The following is a 20,641-nucleotide window of genomic DNA, read 5'->3' on the forward strand; positions in this document are numbered from 1 at the left end:
CGATTCTATAGTACATAAGTAGTACCTCGGCAAAAAATGTGAATTGACTGGATAGAATCTATGTGGTAAATTTATAAAATCTGTTTAAGAACTGTGTAGCAAATCAGTATTATATACATAGTAACTTTGTTGTAACTCTGTAGTATCTATAGAGTGATAGCAATGTAGTAATTTTGTCATAGCCATGGAATAGTTCTGTAATATCTATGGAGTAACTGTGTACTGATTATTTATTCTATGTGGGGTAAATCTAGATTATCTCTGGAGTATCTTCTGAGTAATTACAGAGTTTACATTAGTTGTGAATATGGGTACATGAGAATTTCATCAAGAGCATGATGTGGACTGAGAGAGAACTGTCAATATGGAACTCTTTTTAAGCAAATAAAAAAATCCCTTCAAATGCGACCTTTACTCTGTCCTATGTGCCAATTTCTAACAAGGTTTCAAAGCACCAGAGAGCAAAGTAGCTTCTTTGTATATTTTTTCTTCTCCAATTTCCCTGCTTAATGACATAGGACACTCCATCCCACAACTGTACATTAAGAGAACATGAAGACAGCAAAACTAAAGACTCACAATTCAGGAAAATGTTGCACTCAAAGCCTTAACTCTGCCCCCATGAGTCAAATTTTAAAAGCCACCAAGGAATTTGCCTGCCCAGTTTCCAATAATTGTAATATGATCAGCCCATCCATCTCCTTTACATGGCTTTCACTGTACCACCCACAGATATGATAGATCAGTAGTTTTCAACCTGTGGTCCATGGACCCCTGGATGTCTGTAGACTATGTCTAAGCTTTCCAAACGGGTCTACACCTCCATTCAAAATATTTCAGAGTTTCACAAATGAAAAACATGTGAAAACCACTGCAAGAGATACAGGACCAGATACTCAGCTGGAGTAAACTGTCCAAGTTTCATTGAAATCTTTATTTCTATTAGAGTACCACGTAAAGAAGCAGCCAAAGAGCAGAGGCCCTGTTATGCCAGACACTGCACAGATTCCCACCAAGATCAGGACCCCATTGCAACAGGTGCTGCATAGCTTCTGACTGAGATCAGGGCCCTATTGTGCCAGATACAGCACAGACCACAACTGAGGTCAGGGCCCCCATTATGCCAGACATTGACCGTACCTAAACCAATACTGGGTTGTTCTTTGTTGTGGGCACAATGCATGCAAGGAGAACGAATCCCATCAGCATTCCTGGTGGCTACTAGAACTGGGTGAATCACTGATTTTGCAGTTTTCTGGCTGTTTGGAAAAAGCAGGGGTGGGATTGAAATTGGGACAACCCAAACCACGTTGAAAAATTCCATAAAATACTAAGTGAATTGAAAAATTTGTGGGAGGACTCATGTGGAGGGGGAGGATAGATGGAAATATTTCATTTTACCCAAAATGAAATGAGAAAGCCCCAGGTTCAAGTCCCCCATCTCCATGGTGTGAAGAAGGAATAGGAAGCTGGGTCTCTTGCTTTATAGCAGCACAGTTACACCACTGGGCTATGGGATAGCTTGGTGTGGGGGAAGGTCTCCTGTTGAAGCAGTAACCTGAGTGGGGGTCTGGACCTTCCAATTCCCATCTGCGAGGCGGGATACTAGGATGACCAAAGGTGATAGACAGGGGCCGGCAGCTCCCTTCTGACAGGGATCTTCTCGTTATCTGCTCAGAGCTGTCAGCTTTTGCAATGAGATCCCAAGGGTGGGTTGACAAAGCCTCCTAAAGGAGTTGAATACCTGATTCCTGCTGCAATACCCTTGGGGGATCTTCTGCATCTCCCAGTCTCTCCTCCGCCATGCTGAGTGTCCCACCTAACTTCACTCCTCCTCCTCCATACTTGACATTTCTCCTTCTAGATCATGCTTGGATAGCTCTGACCAGGGGGCTTGTGGGTGGCCAGGACATTGTGGGGTCTCCTGACCAGCTGGTAGAAGCTCTGTTGTTAGAGATTTTTCAGCTGAGTTTGTCAAGCCCACCTACGGGGAGACGGAGCCTCAATACCCTGTTACATAAGTACAAGAAGCCATGTGGCTACCAACTTAAGACAAGTCCAAGAAATGCCAGAGGGATGAAACATGAAGAACGTGCATAAATTGTAAATCATTTGAAATTACTATTGGGAAACAGTAGTCAAACTCAGAATCAAAAAGAGCCCAATGAACTCAAATCTCTAAGAAAGAAAGACAGTGTTGACATTTTCCTGTTCAAAATTAGTCCCAGATGATTGAACAGCAGATGATGAACCTGACATGGCAATGAACCTTGTCCTGGGATAAGTCTTGAACCAGCCAATCAAATTAAGGGAAGAAATGGATGAGGCACTGATCACAGGCCAGGGGAAGTACCATATACTGATAATGGCAGCCTCCTATCACAAATCTGAGGAATTTCCTGTGACTTCACAACACTGCCATGTGAAAGTATGCATCTCAAAGATAGAGGGCAGCATACCAACAATTTCAATCTAGGGACAGAAGAATCAACATGAAATCTTGTTTGCTGAACTTGTTGAGAGCCCGAAGATCCAATAGGAGCATCAGTCCTCCCTAAGAGTAGAGGATCAGAAAATAGCAGGAGTAGAAAAACCTGCCCTTGAAACTGCAGGGGAATTTCCTCTACAGTCCTCCGGGAAAGCAGAGTCCAAACTTCTTGAAGTAGTACTTTGACCTCTTACTGCTAACTAGCAGAGGGCACAAGGGCTGCATAGGGTTTTAGAGAGATCCCCTGGGTTAGATATATGCAGAATAATTCAAAGAGTGACATTTTAGGTCTCTAACCCACTGGTAGTCATAATCACTGTGAAATATATGTACATATAATATTTAAGTGGTTTGAGCATTGACCTGTGTCAAGGTTCCTTCCCCACTCTGAGCTCTAGGGTACAGATGTGGGGACCTGCATGTAAACCTCCTAAACTTACTTTTACCAGCTTAGGTTAAAACTTCCCCAAGTTACAAACTATTTTACCTTTTGCCCTTGGACTTTCGCTGCCACCACCAAACGTCTAACCGGGTTTACTATTGGGAAAGAGTCATTTGGAAACGTCTTTCCCCACAAAATCCTCACCAAAACCTTTCACCCCCCTGCCTGGGGAAGGTTTGATAAAAATCCTCACCAATTTGCATAGGTGAACACAGACCCAAACCCTTGGATCATAAGAACAATGAAAAAAAATTCAGTTTCTTACAAGAAGAATTTTAATAGAAAAAAAAGTAAAAAGAATCACCTCTGTAAAATCAGGATGGCAAATACCTTACAGGGTAATTAGATTCAAAACATAGAGAATCCCTCTAGGCAAAACCTTAAGTTACAAAAAGACACAAAAACAGGAATATCCATTCTATTCATAGATTCATAGATTCATAGATACTAAGGTCAGAAGGGACCACTCTGATCATCTAGTCCGACCTCCTGCACAGCGCAGGCCACAGAATGTCACCCACCACTCCTATGAAAAACCTCACCCAGGTCTGAGCTATTGAAGTCCTCAAATCATGGTTCAAAACTTCAAGGAGCAGAGAAGCCTCCCTCCAGTCAACCATGCCCCATGCTACAGAGGAAGGCGAAAAACCTCCAGGGCCTCTCCAATCTGCCCTGGAGGAAAATTCCTTCCCGACCCCAAATATGGCAATCAGCTAAACCCTGAGCATATGGGCAAGATTCACCAGCCAGATACCCAGGAAAGAATTTTCTATAGTAACTCAGATCCCATCCATCTAATATCCCATCTCAGGGGATTTGGCCTATTTACCCTGAATATTTAAAGATCAGTTACTTACCAAAATCCCATTATCCCATCATACCATCTCCTCCATAAACTTATCGAGTAGAATCTTAAAACCAGATAGATCTTTTGCCCCCACTGCTTCCCTTGGAAGGTTATTCCAAAACTTCACTCCTCTGATGGTTAAAAACCTTCGTCTGATTTCAAGTCTATTCAGCACAGCTTAATTTTCTCAGCCATTTAAAGAAATCAGAATCTAACGCATCTCTAGGTAGATTACTTACTAAGTTCTAAGACTCCATTCCTGTTCTGTCCTCGGCAAAAGCATCACACAGACAGACCCAGACCCTTTGTTTCTCCCCCTCTCCAGCTTTGAAAGTACCTTGTCTCCTCATTGGTCATTTTGGTCAGGTGCCAGCGAGGTTATCCTAGCTTCTTAACCCTTTACAGGTGAAAGGGTTTTTCCTCTGGCCAGGAGGGATTTTAAAGGTGTTTACCCTTCTCTTTATATTTATGACAGCCTGTTAAACCCAGGGTTGTGAGTTCAATCCTTGAGGGGGCCATTTAGGGATCTGGGGCAAAAATTGGGGATTAGTCCTGCTTTGAGCAGGAGGTTGGACTAGATGATCTCCTGAGGTCCCTTCCAACCCTGATATTCTATGATTCTATCCATGGGGATCTCACCCCAAACATCCCTGACTTGTGGGCTATGGTGTCTCCTGAGGGAACTAGCATCTAGATCCAGCACCCAGCCGCCACCTTAGGAACCTACATCTCATATTTAGGCCACGTGAGTTCCTGACAACCACACCTCCCTCCCCCACTCGGCTGCCACCAAACATGGGAGACACCTAACCACTTTTGGCAGCTACGTGTAACAACCAGCAATATTCCTAAGGCACTGAAATGTCTGTTGGTGGGCGTGTGTGGAAGCCGTTGCTTACATCTTGGCCATGGTGGAACCCTCCAGCTAGGCCTTGCTGTGGCTAGTTCGTCTCTGCAGCCAGTCCCTGGGAGTGCTCTGTGGGGTGGGGGTGGGGTTGTGGCTGGTTGTGGGGAAAGGATGTCTCTGCTGCCCCTACTGGCAGGGTGATCCCTGCTCTGTCTGAGTGTGTCCGTCATAGCTCAGAGCACCATGAGTTGAGCGCTCCCCTGGGAAGTCAGAACCCCCCCACCCCTGTTCAAATTCCCCCTTCGGCTTGATTTGGGGCAACAACTTGTACTTAGCTGAGTGCCCTGGTTAACGGTTATAAAGGGGAGTAGTGATGTCTTTGTGGGGGAATAAGGACTCCTGGGTTCCATTCCTGGGGTGCCGTGACTTCCCGCCCTTTTCTCCATGCCTCAGTTTCCCCATCTGAGGACAGTGGGACTGTGACACAGGGCCAGAAAGGGATACACAACTAGCAGGCTAATTGACCCAGATTCAACCTTTAGAGACGTATTAAAGGATATGTAAATGGTAATTAAGGCCATTCCATGTTACATAGACTAGAGCTTTGGAATGTAAACTTGTATAGTTAAAGAACTGGAAGAAGATAGTGACTGTAGCAGCCTGTGATTGCCTATATCTTATTAGAGGTTGGGTTGACAATGTAACCAAATGATTCCTATCACTGTATTCTGTTAACATTTAGATGAACTGTGAATGTAGTAATATAATTGTTCTCATTTTTCTTTGCAGTTTTCCCTAATTGAGCAATCTCAGCATGGCTCCCCTGGCACCCTGGTCACAGGGACTCAGTTCCCACCTGAGTGAACATGGGGATCATGAGAGGAATAACTCTGCTGCCTGGCAATGTGTTTCCAGTCCCAGCTAACGAGGCCCCTAGGTGCTGAGCTACACCTGCTTCCTCCTCCCCACCTCGACCGGCTCCCAGAGCTCCCATGGGGGCCCCAGAGGGGATATAGCAGGGGGTTGTGCTAGGGGAGAGGGGCCGTGAGGCAGGCAGGGACGGAATGGGACCTGGCCATGGAAGGCAGCACAGGGTGAGTGTCAGCCTGTCCTCCCCTCTCTTTCTGTCCCCACCAGCCCTCGCTCTCCAGTTCTGGCTGCCCCTCAGACCCGACAGAACACTCCTCTTATGCTAAACCTTCCACATCGGCTCTTCCAGTGCCCCTCAATCCTGACCCACAGCCTCTGCTATCACAGTCCTGGGGTCCCCCCCAGCTCTGATGGTACTCCTCACTCCTGATGTGCAGCCCCATGCTAGCCCAGCCCTGGGGTCCCCACCTCTCCTCCCCTGCAGCTCCATCAGTGCCCCTCAGTGCCAACCCGAATCTTACCTTGCTATCCCATTTGCTAACAGATATGTATGCTGCTTCAGGAGGACAGAGTTCAGGTTTCACAGCATATGCAACGGCGGATACCAGGGTGTTTCAAGTGTTGCTGTTCCCATTGCACGGCCACCATCTGTTTGTATCATTTCAGTCAATGCAGGAAATGAATAACTGGGGAATGAATGAGCCAATGCAGGGATAAATATGTGAGGGCATTTTTAATACATGACTAAAGCAGAAGCTAGCAAAGCTAGCGAGATGCCTGGCTGTATGTGTGTGCTGAACTTCTCCTCATTGAGTGGGTAAACTAATGAAGGGAAGGAATAAATAAATGACTTTTGAAAGAAAGAAAGAAAGAAAGAAAGAAAGAAAGAAAGAAAGAAAGAAAGAAAGAAAGAAAGAAAGAGTTATTAAACACATGAATGGGGGAGATATAAATTAAAGGGACAGAAGGATTTAAAAAATAAACAAAAGAATGAATGCATGATTAAAAGAATGACTGCATGGTGGAATCCATGAATGCATGGAAGAAGAAATGAAGGAATGTTTAGCTACCGACGTGCCGGAAGCCAGACGTGGTGGTGGCCAGGAATAAATGAGAGAGAAAAAAAATAAATGGACAAGTAAATAAATGAAGGAATGTACAGAGAAATAAGAGAAGCAACAAGTATACAGATAGATACATACATTAATTTATAAGTACATGAATAATAGAATGTATAAATAACTTTGGGGGGTTGATGTTGGTCAGGGTCTGTGCAGCGCCTGGCACAATGGGGGACCTGATCTTGGTCAGATCTGTACAATGCCCAGCACAATGGGGGCCATGATCTCAGTCAAGGTCTGTGCAGCACCCGGCATATCTGGAGGTCTGTCCTCAGTAACCGCTAGACATTACCATAATTCATACATTCATTGATTCTTAGATTCATAAATTTACAGGCCAGAAACAACTGCTAGACCACCCAGTCAGACCACCTGTATAATCCAGGCCAGCGGATTTCGCCCAGCTACCCATATTTTGAGCCCCATCACTTGTGTTTGACTAAAGCATCTTCCAGAAAGGCTGCATCTGAAGACACCAAAAGATGGACAATCCACTATTTCCCCTTGGGAGCTTTTTCCAATGATTAACCAACCTCACTGTTAGAAATTGGTGCCTTTATTTCTAAATCGAGCTTACCTGGCATTAAGCTCCAGCCATTAGTTCTTGTTCTGCCTTTTTCTGCTAGATTAAGTGGCTGGTATGTTTTTCTCCCCGGGAACATCTTTATACACTGGGCGCAAGTCACCTCTCAATCTTCTTTTTGAGATGCTAAAAAAATTGAGCCCTTTAAATCTCTCACTGGCAGGCATTTTCTCCAGCCCTTAGAATCATAGAATCATAGAATCATAGAATCATAGAATATCAGGGTTGGAAGGGACCCCAGAAGGTCATCTAGTCCAACCCCCTGCTCAAAGCAGGACCAAGTCCCAGTTAAATCATCCTAGCCAGGGCTTTGTCAAGCCTGACCTTAAAAACCTCTAAGGAAGGAGATTCTACCACCTCCCTAGGTAACGCATTCCAGTGTTTCACCACCCTCTTAGTGAAAAAGTTTTTCCTAATATCCAATCTAAACCTCCCCCATTGCAACTTGAGACCATTACTCCTCGTTCTGTCATCTGCTACCATTGAGAACAGTCTAGAGCCATCCTCTTTGAAACCCCCTTTCAGGTAGTTGAAAGCAGCTATCAAATCCCCCCTCATTCTTCTCTTCTGCAGACTAAACAATCCCAGCTCCCTCAGCCTCTCCTCATAAGTCATGTGCTCTAGACCCCTAATCATTTTTGTTGCCCTTCACTGTACTCTTTCCAATTTATCCACATCCTTCTTGTAGTGTGGGGCCCAAAACTGGACACAGTACTCCAGATGAGGCCTCACCAGTGTCGAATAGAGGGGAACGATCACGTCCCTCGATCTGCTCGCTATGCCCCTACTTATACATCCCAAAATGCCATTGGCCTTCTTGGCAACAAGGGCACACTGCTGACTCATATCCAGCTTCTCGTCCACTGTCACCCCTAGGTCCTTTTCCGCAGAACTGCTGCCGAGCCATTCGGTCCCTAGTCTGTAGCGGTGCATTGGATTCTTCCATCCTAAGTGCAGGACCCTGCACTTATCCTTATTGAACCTCATTAGATTTCTTTTGGCCCAATCCTCCAATTTGTCTAGGTCCTTCTGTATCCTATCCCTCCCCTCCAGCGTATCTACCACTCCTCCCAGTTTAGTATCATCCGCAAATTTGCTGAGAGTGCAATCCACACCATCCTCCAGATCATTTATGAAGATATTGAACAAAACGGGCCCCAGGACCGACCCCTGGGGCACTCCACTTGACACCGGCTGCCAACTAGACATGGAGCCATTGATCACTACCCGTTGAGCCCGACAATCTAGCCAGCTTTCTACCCACCTTATAGTGCATTCATCCGGCCCATACTTCCTTAACTTGCTGACAAGAATGCTGTGGGAGACCGTGTCAAAAGCTTTGCTAAAGTCAAGAAACAATACATCCACTGCTTTCCCTTCATCCACAGAACCAGTAATCTCATCATAAAAGGCGATTAGATTAGTCAGGCATGACCTTCCCTTGGTGAATCCATGCTGACTGTTCCTGATCACTTTCCTCTCCTCTAAGTGCTTCAGGATTGATTCTTTGAGGACCTGCTCCATGATTTTTCCAGGGACTGAGGTGAGGCTGACTGGCCTGTAATTCCCAGGATCCTCCTTCTTCCCTTTTTTAAAGATGGGCACTACATTAGCCTTTTTCCAGTCATCCGGGACTTCCCCCGTTCGCCACGAGTTTTCAAAGATAATGGCCAAGGGCTCTGCAATCACAGCCGCCAATTCCTTCAGCACTCTCGGATGCAATTCGTCCGGCCCCATGGACTTGTGCACGTCCAGCTTTTCTAAATAGTCCCTAACCACCTCTATCTCTACAGAGGGCTGGCCATCTCTTCCCCATTTTGTGATGCCCAGCACAGCAGTCTGGGAGCTGACCTTGTTAGTGAAAACAGAGGCAAAAAAAGCATTGAGTACATTAGCTTTTTCCACATCCTCTGTCACTAGCTTGCCTCCCTCATTCAGTAAGGGGCCCACACTTTCCTTGGCTTTCTTCTTGTTGCCAACATACCTGAAGAAACCCTTCTTGTTACTCTTGACATCTCTTGCTAGCTGCAGCTCCAGGTGCGATTTGGCCCTCCTGATATCTTTCCTACATGCCCGAGCAATATTTTTATACTCTTCCCTGGTCATATGTCCAACCTTCCACTTCTTGTAAGCTTCTTTTTTATGTTTAAGATCCGCTAGGATTTCACCATTAAGCCAAGCTGGTCGCCTGCCATATTTACTATTCTTTCGACTCATCGGGATGGTTTGTCCCTGTAACCTCAACAGGGATTCCTTGAAATACAGCCAGCTCTCCTGGACTCCCTTCCCTTTCATGTTAGTCCCCCAGGGGATCCTGGCCATCTGTTCCCTGAGGGAGTCAAAGTCTGCTTTCCTGAAGTCCAGGGTCCGTATCCTGCTGCTTACCTTTCTTCCCTGCGTCAGGATCCTGAACTCAACCAACTCATGGTCACTGCCTCCCAGATTCCCATCCACTTTTGCTTCCCCCACTAATTCTACCCGGTTTGTGAGCAGCAGGTCAAGAAAAGCGCTCCCCCTAGTTGGCTCCCCTAGCACTTGCACCAGGAAATTGTCCCCTACGCTTTCCAAAAACTTCCTGGATTGTCTATGCACCGCTGTATTGCTCTCCCAGCAGATATCAGGAAAATTAAAGTCACCCATGAGAATCAGGGCATGCGATCTAGTAGCTTCCGTGAGTTGCCGGAAGAAAGCCTCATCCACCTCATCCCCCTGGTCCGGTGGTCTATAGCAGACTCCCACCATGACATCACTCTTGTTGCACACACTTCTAAACTTAATCCAGAGACACTCAGGTTTTTCCACAGTTTCGTACCGGAGCTCTGAGCAGTCATACTGCTCCCTTACATACAGTGCTACTCCCCCACCTTTTCTGCCCTGCCTGTCCTTCCTGAACAGTTTATAACCATCCATGACTGTACTCCAGTCATGTGAGTTATCCCACCAAGTCTCTGTTATTCCAATCACGTCATAATTCCTTGACATCACCAGGACCTCCAGTTCTCCCTGCTTATTTCCAAGGCTTTGTGCATTTGTATATAAGCACTTGAGATAACCTGTTGATCGCCCCTCATTCCCAGTATGAGGCAGGAGCCCTCCCCTCACAGACATTCCTGCCTGTGCTTCCTCCCGGTATCCCGCTTTCCCACTTACCTCAGGGCTTTGGTCTCCTTCCCCCGGTGAACCTAGTTTAAAGCCCTCCTCACTAGGTTAGCCAGCCTGCTGGCAAAGATGTTCTTCCCTCTCTTCGTAAGATGGAGCCCGTCTCTGCCCAGCACTCCTCCTTCATGGAACACCATCCCATGGTCAAAGAATCCAAAGCCTTCTCTCCGACACCACCTGCGTAGCCATTCGTTGACCTCCACGATTCGACGGTCCCTACCCAGGCCTTTTCCTTCCACGGGGAGGATGGACGAGAACACCACTTGCGCCTCCAACTCCTTTATCCTTCTTCCCAGAGCCACGTAGTCCGCAGTGATCCGCTCAAGGTCATTCTTGGCAGTATCATTGGTGCCCACGTGGAGAAGCAGGAAGGGGTAGCGATCCGAGGGCTTGATGAGTCTCGGCAGTCTCTCCGTCACATCACGAATCTTAGCCCCTGGCAAGCAGCAGACTTCTCGGTTTTCCCGGTCAGGGCGGCAGATAGATGACTCAGTCCCCCGGAGGAGAGAGTCCCCGACCACCACCACCCGCCTTCTCCTCTTGGGAGTGGTGGTCGTGGAACCCCCAACCTCAGGACATCGCATCTCATGCCTCCCAACCAGCGGAGTCTCCTTCTGCTTTCTCCCCCCAGACATATCATCTGGTCCACTCTCCGCAATGGTACCTGTGGAGAGAACATGAAAGCGGTTAGTTACCTGTGTCTGTGTTACTGGAACCCGGACATTCCGCTTACCTCTTCTGGAGGTCACATGTTGCCAAGCTTCTTCACTGGCCTCTTGGCTCCTCTGTGCAACCTGCTCTATATCTTTAGAGCTTTGTGCCCCTAGAAGCCTATCCTGAGTTTGGTCCAGAAAATCCTCAGTCTCTTGTATACAACGCAGGGTCGTTACCTGTTGCTCCAGACCTTCAATCTTCTCTTCCAATATGGAGACCAGCTTGCACTTTGTACAGACAAAGTGATCATTCTTTGTACAGACAAAGTGATTCATCCTTAGATCATTCTTCTGGCTCTTTCTGCCCCCCGCACCTCCAATTTGCCAGTATCCTTTTTAAAACATGCACCCCAGAACTGAACATAGGATTCCAATATCACTGTCACCAGTGCTGGTACAGAGGGAAGGACCCCTGCCTGCCCCTGCTCACAGCCACCCTCATTGTACTTCACGGTGAGTTGCTTCCCCACTCTAAGCAATCAATCCTTTTATGTCCCTAACTGCCAGGACACAGTCCCCCATTCTGTAGGCATGTGTAAATTTGCATTTTGGTTGTATTCAAATACATTTTGTGCAAATGAGGCCTATTTCACCAGCCTCAGCATTATTTACTGCTCTGTACATCTGCTGTAATAATGATGTTTATTTTTAAGCAACTTTTTGGATGTTTAGCAATACACATTTTCACACAGGAAATTAGGGGGGAATCAAATAATGACAGCAGAAGTTGAGATTCCAAACGTTAAAGCTTTATAACTATTAAGACAAATTGTCAATATCACATGTCGAAATATACAAAGTAAATAAGCTTACTTCAAACTTGAATAAGTTCTTATACCGCATTTTTTTTACTTTGCCTTTGTAAATTTTGATTGTTATTGATAGAAATATTTTTTTCATCGGATTGTGTGTGTTCAGTGAAAGCAACGTCGACTGACATTGGCCAATAAAAATCTCATCCTTCCAAGCTTAGTACAGGAGGTCCGACTACCGCAAGGGTCCCTTCTGGCTTTGGACTCTAGGAATTGATGGGTGGGACATAATTGTTTTACCTCATTTAAGATACTTTGGAGAGACAAAACAAAGGCAAATATTAGTTTATCCAGGAATGGGAATTATGTGGGTAGTTGGCTTTGCAGGTATATTTTTGGGTAAGCGGGGTTGTGAGGAGCAGGACAGAGAGATTGAAGGTGAAAGAAGCTGAGCAACTGAGAGAAGTTTCAGTCTGAGCTGCTGGCTGAAAGAGGACTGGAGTAGTGATCAAAGATACTCTCTCCTATTGTTTGGCTCCTTCTGTTTCAGGGAAATAGGACTTTGTATATTTTCTGTATATATGCAGAATTGCATGAAAGAAATTCCTGATTCATAGATTCATAGATACTAAGGTCAGAAGGGACGATTCTGATCATCTAGTTTGACCTCCTGCACAGCGCAAGCCACGGAATCCCACCCACCCACTCCTACGAAAAACCTCACCTATGTCTGAGCTATAGAAGTCCTCAAATCGTGGTTTAAAGACTTCAAGGAGCATAGAAGCCTCCCTCAAGTCAACCATGCCCCATGCTACAGAGGAAGGAGAAAAACCTCCACCTTTTCCAATCTGCCCTGGAGGAAAATTCCTTCCCAACCCCAAATATGGCGATCAGCTAAACCCTGAGCATATGGGCAAGATTCACCAGCCATATACTACAGAAAATTCTTTCCTGGGTAACTCAGATCCCATCCATCTAATATCCCATCTCAGGGAATTAGTCCTATTTACCCTGAATATTTAAAGATCAATTACTTACCAAAATCCCATTATCCCATCATACCATCTCCTCCATAAACTTATCAAGTAGAATCTTAAAACCAGATAGATCTTTTGCCCCCACTGCTTCCCTTGGAAGGCTATTCCAAAATTTCACTCCTCTGATGGTTAGAAACCTTCATCTAATTTCAAGTCTAAACTTCCTGGTGGCCAGTTTATACCCATTTGTTCTTGTGTCCACATTGGTGCTGAGCTGAAATAATTCCTCTCCGTCTCCTGTATTTATCCCTCTGATATATTTATAGAGAGCAATCATATCTCCCCTCAACCTTCTTTTAGTTAGGCTAAACAAGCCAAGCTCCTTAAGTCTCCTTTCATAAGACAAGTTTTCCATTCCTCAGATCATCCTAGTAGCCCTTCTCTGTACCTGCTCCAGTTTGAATTCATCCTTTTTAAACATGGGAGACCAGAACTGCACACAGTATTCTAGGTGAGGTCTCACCAGTGCCTTGTATAATGGTACTAAAACCTCCTTTTCCCTACTGGAAATGCCTCTCCTGATGCATCCCAAAACCGCATTAGCTTTTTTCACAGCCATATCACGTTGGCAGCTCATAGTCATCCTATGATCAACCAATACTCCAAGGTCCTTCTCCTCTTCCGTTACTTCTAATTGATGCATCCCCAACTTATAACTAAAATTCTTATTATTAATCCCTAAATGCATAAGCTTACACTTCTCACTATTAAATTTCATCCTATTACTATTACTCCAGTTTACCAGGTCATCCAGATCCTCCTGTATAATATCCCGATCCTTCTCCAAATTGGCAATACCTCCTAGCTTTGTATCATCTGCAAACTTTATTAGCACACTCCCACTTTTTGTGCCAAGGTCAGTAATAAAAAGATTAAATAAGATTGGTCCCAAAACCAATCCCTGAGGAACTCCACTGGTAACCTCCCTCCAACCTGACAGTTCGCCTTTCAGTAGGACCCATTGCAGTCTCCCCTTTAACCAATTCCTTAGCCACCTTTTGATGTTCATATTGATCCCCATCTTCTCCAGTTTAACTAATAATTCCCCATGTGGCACGGTATCAAATGCCTTACTGAAATCTAGGTAAATTAGATCCACTGCGTTTCCTTTGTCTAAAAAATCTGTTACTTTCTCAAAGAAGGAAATCAGGTTGGTTTGGCATGATCTACCTTTTGTAAAACCATGTTGTATTTTGTCCCATTTACCATTGACTTCAATGTCCTTAACTACTTTCTCCTTGAAAATTTTTTCCAAGACCTTGCATACTACAGATGTCAAACTAACAGGCCTGTAGTTACCTGGATCACTTTTTACCCCTTTCTTAAAAATAGGAACTATATTAGCAATTCTCCAATCATACGGTACAACTCCTGAGTTTACAGATTCATTAAAAATTCTTGCTAATGGGCTTGCAATTTCAGGTGCCAATTCCTTTAATATTCTTGGATGAAGATTATCTGGGCCCCCCGATTTAGTCCCATTAAGCTGTTTGAGTTTCGCTTCTACCTCAGATATGGTAATATCTGCCTCCATATCCTCCTTCCCATTTGTCATGCTACCATTATCCCTAAGATCCTCTTTAGCCTTATTAAAGACTGAGGCAAAGTATTTGTTTAGATATTGGGCCATGCCTAGATTATCTTTAACCTCCACTCCATCCTCAGTGTTTAGCGGCCCCACTTCTTCTTTCTTAGTTTTCTCCTTATTTATATGGCTATAGAACCTTTTACTATTGGTTTTAATTCCCTTTGCAAGGTCCAACTCTACTCGACTTTTAGCCTGTCTGACTTTATCCCTACATGTTCTCACCTCAATTAGGTAGCTTTCCTTGCTGATCCCTCCCATCTTCCACTCCCTGTATGCTTTCTGCTTCTTCTTAATCACCTCTCTAAGATGCTTGCTCATCCAGCTTGGTCTACAACTCCTTCCTATGTCTTTTTTCCCCTTTCTTGGGATACAGGCTTCCGATAGCTTCTGCAGCTTTGATTTAAAGTAATCCCAGGCCTCCTCTACCTTTAGATCCATAAATTCTTCAGTCCAATCCACTTCCCTAACTAATTTCCTTAATTTTTGAAAGTCAGCCCTTTTGAAATCCAAACCCCTAGTTGCAGATTTATTTTTGTTAATCCTTCCATTCAGTTTGAACTGAATTAGCTCATGATCACTTGAGCCAAGATTATCCCCTACAACCATTTCTTCTATGAGGTCCTCACTACTCACCAAAATTAAATCTAAAATGGCATCCCCTCTAGTCAGTTCAGCAACTACTTGATGAAGGAATCCATCAGCTATTGCATCTAGGAAAATCTGAGCCCTATTATTATTACTAGCACTGGTCCTCCAGTCTATATCTGGGAAGTTAAAGTCTCCCATGATCACGCAGTTTCCATTAGTATTTACTTTATTAAAAACATTAAAAAGGGCTCTATCCATATCTAAATTAGATCCCGGAGGTCTATAGCACACCCCAAGCACTATCGTAGGAGAGGCTTTACTAGTTATCTTCCCCAATATAATTTTTGCCCAGACGGACTCTGTCTTATCCATTGCATCGCTTCTTATTTCTTTACATTCTACCTCATCATTGATATACAATGCTACTCCACCACCTTTACCTTTATTTCTGTCTTTCCTAAACAGCACATACGGTTCCCCAAATTCGGTCCCCAAATTCCCCTCCTAACTGGAACTACCTACTAGACCCTGAATGTTTGGCAAAATGGTTGGGTCCACAGCCATAGCAATGACAATGTACCCTGTTTGTTTGTTGCAGGGATGGAGCGCAAGAATGGCATGGGGGTGATGGAGTTTGTGCTGCTGGGGTTATCTCAGACCCAGGAGATCCAGCTCTTCCTCTTCATCTTGTTCTTTGTCTTCTATTCTGTGATCCTCCCAGCCAACATCATCATCCTCACCATCTGGGGCGACCCTCACCTGGGCACCCCCATGTATTTCTTCCTAGCCAACCTGGCCTTCCTGGACATCTGCTACTGCTCCATCACCCCCCCCCAAAGATGCTGGCTGACTTCTTCCCCCACCATAAAACCATCTCCTATGGGTGCTGCATGGCGCAGATCTTCTTCATCCACTTCCTGGGGGCAGCTGAGGTCTTCCTGCTCATGGGCATGGCCTTTAACAGGTACATGGCCATCTGCCATCCCCTGTGCTATGCCAGCATGATGAACGGAGAGGTCTGCTGTGCCCTTGGGGGGCTGCTTGGGCCGTGGGCTTCACGCACTCTATGCTCCAGGTGGTGTTGATCGTCCAGCTCCCATTCTGTGGCCCAAGTGAGCTGGATAATTTCTTCTGTGACATCAGCCAGGTGATCAAGCTGGCCTGCACCGACGTCTACGTGCTGGAGTTCCTCAAGTTCTTCAGCAGCGGCCTTTCCACCATGATGTGCTTCCTCCTCTTGCTCATTTCCCATGCAGTGCTGCTGGTCTGACTTCGGGCAGGTGACCCTTCAAAGGGGACGAGCAAAGTGGCTTCCCCCTGTGTCACCCACGTCATCATCATCTTCATCATGTTTAGCCCGGCCATCTACATCTACTGCTGGCCCTTCTGCAGCTTCCCCCTGGACAAGGTGGTGGCCTTGTTCCATACCGTGGTCTCCCCCCTCATGAACCCTATAATCTACATGCTCAGGAACAAGGAGATCATCAGTGCCATGAAGAGGATGCAGGGCAGACATGGGCTCTGCAGAGGGAAATAGAACAAAATCAGAGTGAAGAAGTGCAGGGTTTGAAATTATTTCAGGGCATTTCTCTGTCTTGTATTATACAGGAGGTAAGACTACAGTATCACACCGGTCCCCTCTGGCCTCTTAACTGATGAATCTAAATATATTTATCAATCTGTGAGGCCAGAATCTGCATTGATTTACACCAGAGTAACACTGGAGTAATGCGGTAGAATCTATGAAGTAAGGAAGGAGCAAGTCTCACGTGTCTATGGAGTAATTGTGGAGCAATTCTGTAGTATCTGTGGAGTAACTCTGTAATATCTATGGAGCAATTTTGAGGTAACTCTTTAATGTCATGTACTAATGTTGTAATACCTATGAACTAATTTTCCATGTCAATGGAGTAACTTTCAAGTAAGTGTGTAGTATATGTGAACTAACTTTGTATTAACTTTGTTATACATATTGAGTAACTCTACTGTGTCTGGAGAAACTCAGTAGGAAGTCTCTAGTATCTATGAAGTAACTATATAGTAACTCTGTATAAGTCATGGAGTAATTCTGCAATAAATGTGGAATAAGTCTACATTATTTTTGGGGTAATTGTAATATCTACAGAGTAATTATGTAGTATCTATATAGAAATATAATAGTACCTATCAATTTATTCTTTCATATCCATGGAGTAATATTGTAATGATTCTATCACATCAATGGATGAACTCTGTGTTATGTGTGGAGCAACTCCGTAGTACCTACTAATCCTGTAGGATACATGGAATAATTCTTTTGTATCTGTGCAGAAATTCTTTAGTAAATAAGTAGTACCTCAGGGGAAAACTGTGTAATTACTGTAAAGAATCTATTTAGCAAATGTATTAAGTCTGTTTAAGAACTGAGTAGCAAATCAGTATTATCTACATAGTAACTTTGTTGTAACTCTGTAGTATCTAAAGAATAATAACAAGGTAGTTATTTTGTCATATCCATGGAATAACTCTGTCATATCTATGAAGTAACTGTGTACTGATTGTTTATTCTTTATGGGGTAACTCTAGATTATCTCTGGAGTATCTTGTGAGTAATTACAGAGTTTACATCAGTTGTGAATGTTGGTGCATGAGAATTTCATCAAGAGCGGGGCTGAGGGAGGTTACCAAAGAACTTTCAATGTGTACCTATTTTTAAGAAAATTTTAAAAATCCCTTTAAATGTAACCTTTCCTCTGTCCCATGTGCCAACTTCTAGCAAGGTTTCAAAGCCCCAGGAGCAAAGCTGCTTCTTTTTCTATTTTTCCTTCTCCAATCTCCCTGCTTAAAAACATAAAACACTCCATCCCACAACTGGACATTAGGAGAACATGAAGGCTGCCCAGTTAAAGGCTCACAATTCAGGAAAATGTTGCACTAACAGCCTTAACTCTGCCTCCATGAGTCAGATTTTCAAAGCCACCTAGGAATGTGACTGCCCAGTTCCCAGTAATTTTAATGAGATCAGGTAATCTGTCTCCTTTAGATGCCTTTCACTATGACACTCACAGATATGATATATATGATATATCAGTGGTTTTCGGCCTGTGGGCCACAGACCCTGGAGGTCTGCAGCCTATGTCTAAGATTTCCAAAGGGGTCTGCACCTTCATTTGAAATATTTTAGAGGTCCACAAAAGAAAAAAAGGTTGCAAAACACTGTGATAGATACAGGATCAGATACTCAGGTGTATCAAATTTCCCAAGTTCCATTGAAATCATTCTTTCTATTAGAGTACCAGCTAAACAAGCAACCAAAGATCAGAGTCCCCATTGTGTCAGGCGCTGCACAGACTCCAGTTGAGATCAGGTCCCATTGTACCGGGGGCTGCCCCAGGCCCCAACCGAGATCAGGGCCCCCATTGTGCCGGGCGCTGCCTGTACTGAAACCAATATTGGGTTGTTCTTTGTGGTGGGCACTATGCATGCATGGAGAGTGAATGGCATCAGCTTGCCTGGTGGCTACTACATCTGTGTGACTCACTGAGTTTTCAGATCTCTGACAGTTTGGAAAAAGCAGAGGGGGGAATAAATTGCATCAACCTGAACCGAGTTGAAAAAATCCAGAAAAAAATTAAGGGAATTGGAAAATTGTGGATAGGGTAGATGGAAATATTTCATTCAACCCAAAATGAAATGTGAAATCCCCAGGTTCAAGTCCCCCATCTCCATGGTGTGAAGAAGGACTAGGAAGTTCGGTCTCTTGCGTTATAGCAGCACTGCTACACCACTGGGCTATGGGATAAGCTGGTGTAGAAATATCTCCTGTTGAAGCCATTGCATTATGGATTAATAATTGGAGCGGGGGGGATTGGACCTTCCAATTCCGACCCTCAAGACACGTGCCTTGACAAACCAGGCTCTGGAGTGAGGCTGGTGCTGTTGCTTTCTTCCTTTAGCCCAAGGGTTTCATATCAAGTCAGATAATTTCCACAGGACCCATCGAAGGGCTTCCATGCCAGAATATCCCATAGGCCGGTGGCTAACGGGCCTGCTTTTAATAGCAGAGACTCAAGTTCAAATCCTACCTTCCCATCAGGAAGGTGGGGGACTTGAACTGTGGCTCCCCCAACCCATGTGTGTTAACCTTTCGGCTAACAGATAAAAAGGAAACATCAGCTCTTCTTTCTCTAGCCATTTCGTAAGCTCCCCACCACCAAAATATGACAAATCCATGGATAGCTTCAGGTGACTGGAAACTGCATTTTGGGCTCTAGTGTCTTCAGGACTTCAATTCAGGTCTCCTGGGTTCTGTCCACAGCTCAACTGGTGGTGGGGTCCAGTGGTTAGAACAGAGTAGTGGGGTGCAGCAGGTTAGAAAGAGCAGGTTGGGAGCCAGGACCCCTGGGTTCTATCCTGTCTCTGGGAGGGGAGGGGTGTCTAGTGGGTTAAAGTGGTTGGGGCTGAGGTCCAGAACTCCTGGGTTCTATCCCCAGCTCTGGGAGGGCATTGGGATCTAGTGGGTCAGAGCAGTGGGGTCTGGGAGCAGTGGCAGATTAGTCACTGGGCTGACTTGGCCCGTCCCCAGTGGCCCTGGACAAATGGGGGCCCCAGAAAAAAATCCACTGCCAGGAGGCAAAAGCCCAGAGCCCTGGCCATGGGATAGGGAAAGCCCCCACACCTGACCCCACTCCCCAGCCGCAGCACTGGGTGGGGCAGTTGAAGTGGGGGAAACCCTAGTGGCACGACCCCATTGCCAGCACAAGCTGAGGAGCGATGGAAGCCCCAGCCTAGCGTGTCCCAGACCCATCCCCATCAGAAGCCAGGGAAGCCAGGGAAGCCCCCACTGCCCCATCCCCGGCAGAGGCTACAGGGTGGCAGGGGAAGCCCCCGCATGGTGGAAGCACCAAGCGGGTGGGGCGGGAGAAGCCCTAGGAGCCCAACTCTGGTCCCCTGCAGAAGCTCTGGGTGTGGCAGAGGAAGCCCCAACACCAGCACCCCTGCTGCGGCCCTGGGACAGGAGGAGCTCTCGCTATCTACTGCGCCCTCAGGCTGGGGGAGCTCTCACTCTCTGCTGCGGCCCTGGGGCCATGGCAGGAGGACAGAGCTTCTCTGGACTTGAGGCCACAGTGTGGGGAGCAGAAAGGAGCAAACGGGTTGTGGGGCCACAGTGGGGGGACCCTGGGTGGAACAGGGTGGGGCCCCCGGGAAGGGGCAAAAAGATGTGAGGCTATGGGTGGGGACACAGGAGGAAGGAGCAAAATGGGGGTGGGACTGCAGGTGCACTTGCTCTGGCCCAGGATCCCAGGAAACAATCTGCCTCTGGCTGGGAGCCAGGACTCCTGGGTTCCATCCTCAGCCTTGGGAGGGGAGTGGGATCAAGTGGGTCAGAGCAGCATGGACTGGGAGCCAGGACACCTGGGTTCCATCCCCAGCCCTGAGAAGGGAGTAGGGTCTAGTAGTTAGAGCAGAGGATGTGGGAAGCCAGGTATCAAGTTTTATTAAGTACTGATTGTGTGACTTGGTTCATCTCCCTTTTCTCCCCTGTCCCCATGTTTCATTCCTAGTCCCCCTCACAGAAGGGGATCCTGCAGCACCCCCTGCTGGGGAGACACTGTCTTGCTGGAGCC

The 20,641-nt window shown here is 45.8% G+C and overlaps 1 protein-coding gene across 1 annotated transcript; it reads left to right on the plus strand.

Moving 5' to 3' along the window:
• Window positions 1-15,569: 15,569 nt before the first annotated feature.
• On the plus strand, window positions 15,570-16,572 carry LOC119842039 (olfactory receptor 4N2-like). Its single transcript, XM_038369944.2, is given in 3 exon segments — window positions 15,570-15,863; window positions 15,866-16,064; window positions 16,067-16,572. Coding segments are annotated over 3 exon segments (933 nt in total). The 5' UTR covers window positions 15,570-15,635.
• Window positions 16,573-20,641: the final 4,069 nt, after the last annotated feature.

This window comes from Dermochelys coriacea, chromosome 13 (genome assembly GCF_009764565.3).
Source record: "Dermochelys coriacea isolate rDerCor1 chromosome 13, rDerCor1.pri.v4, whole genome shotgun sequence".
NCBI classification, from domain to species: domain Eukaryota; kingdom Metazoa; phylum Chordata; order Testudines; family Dermochelyidae; genus Dermochelys; species Dermochelys coriacea.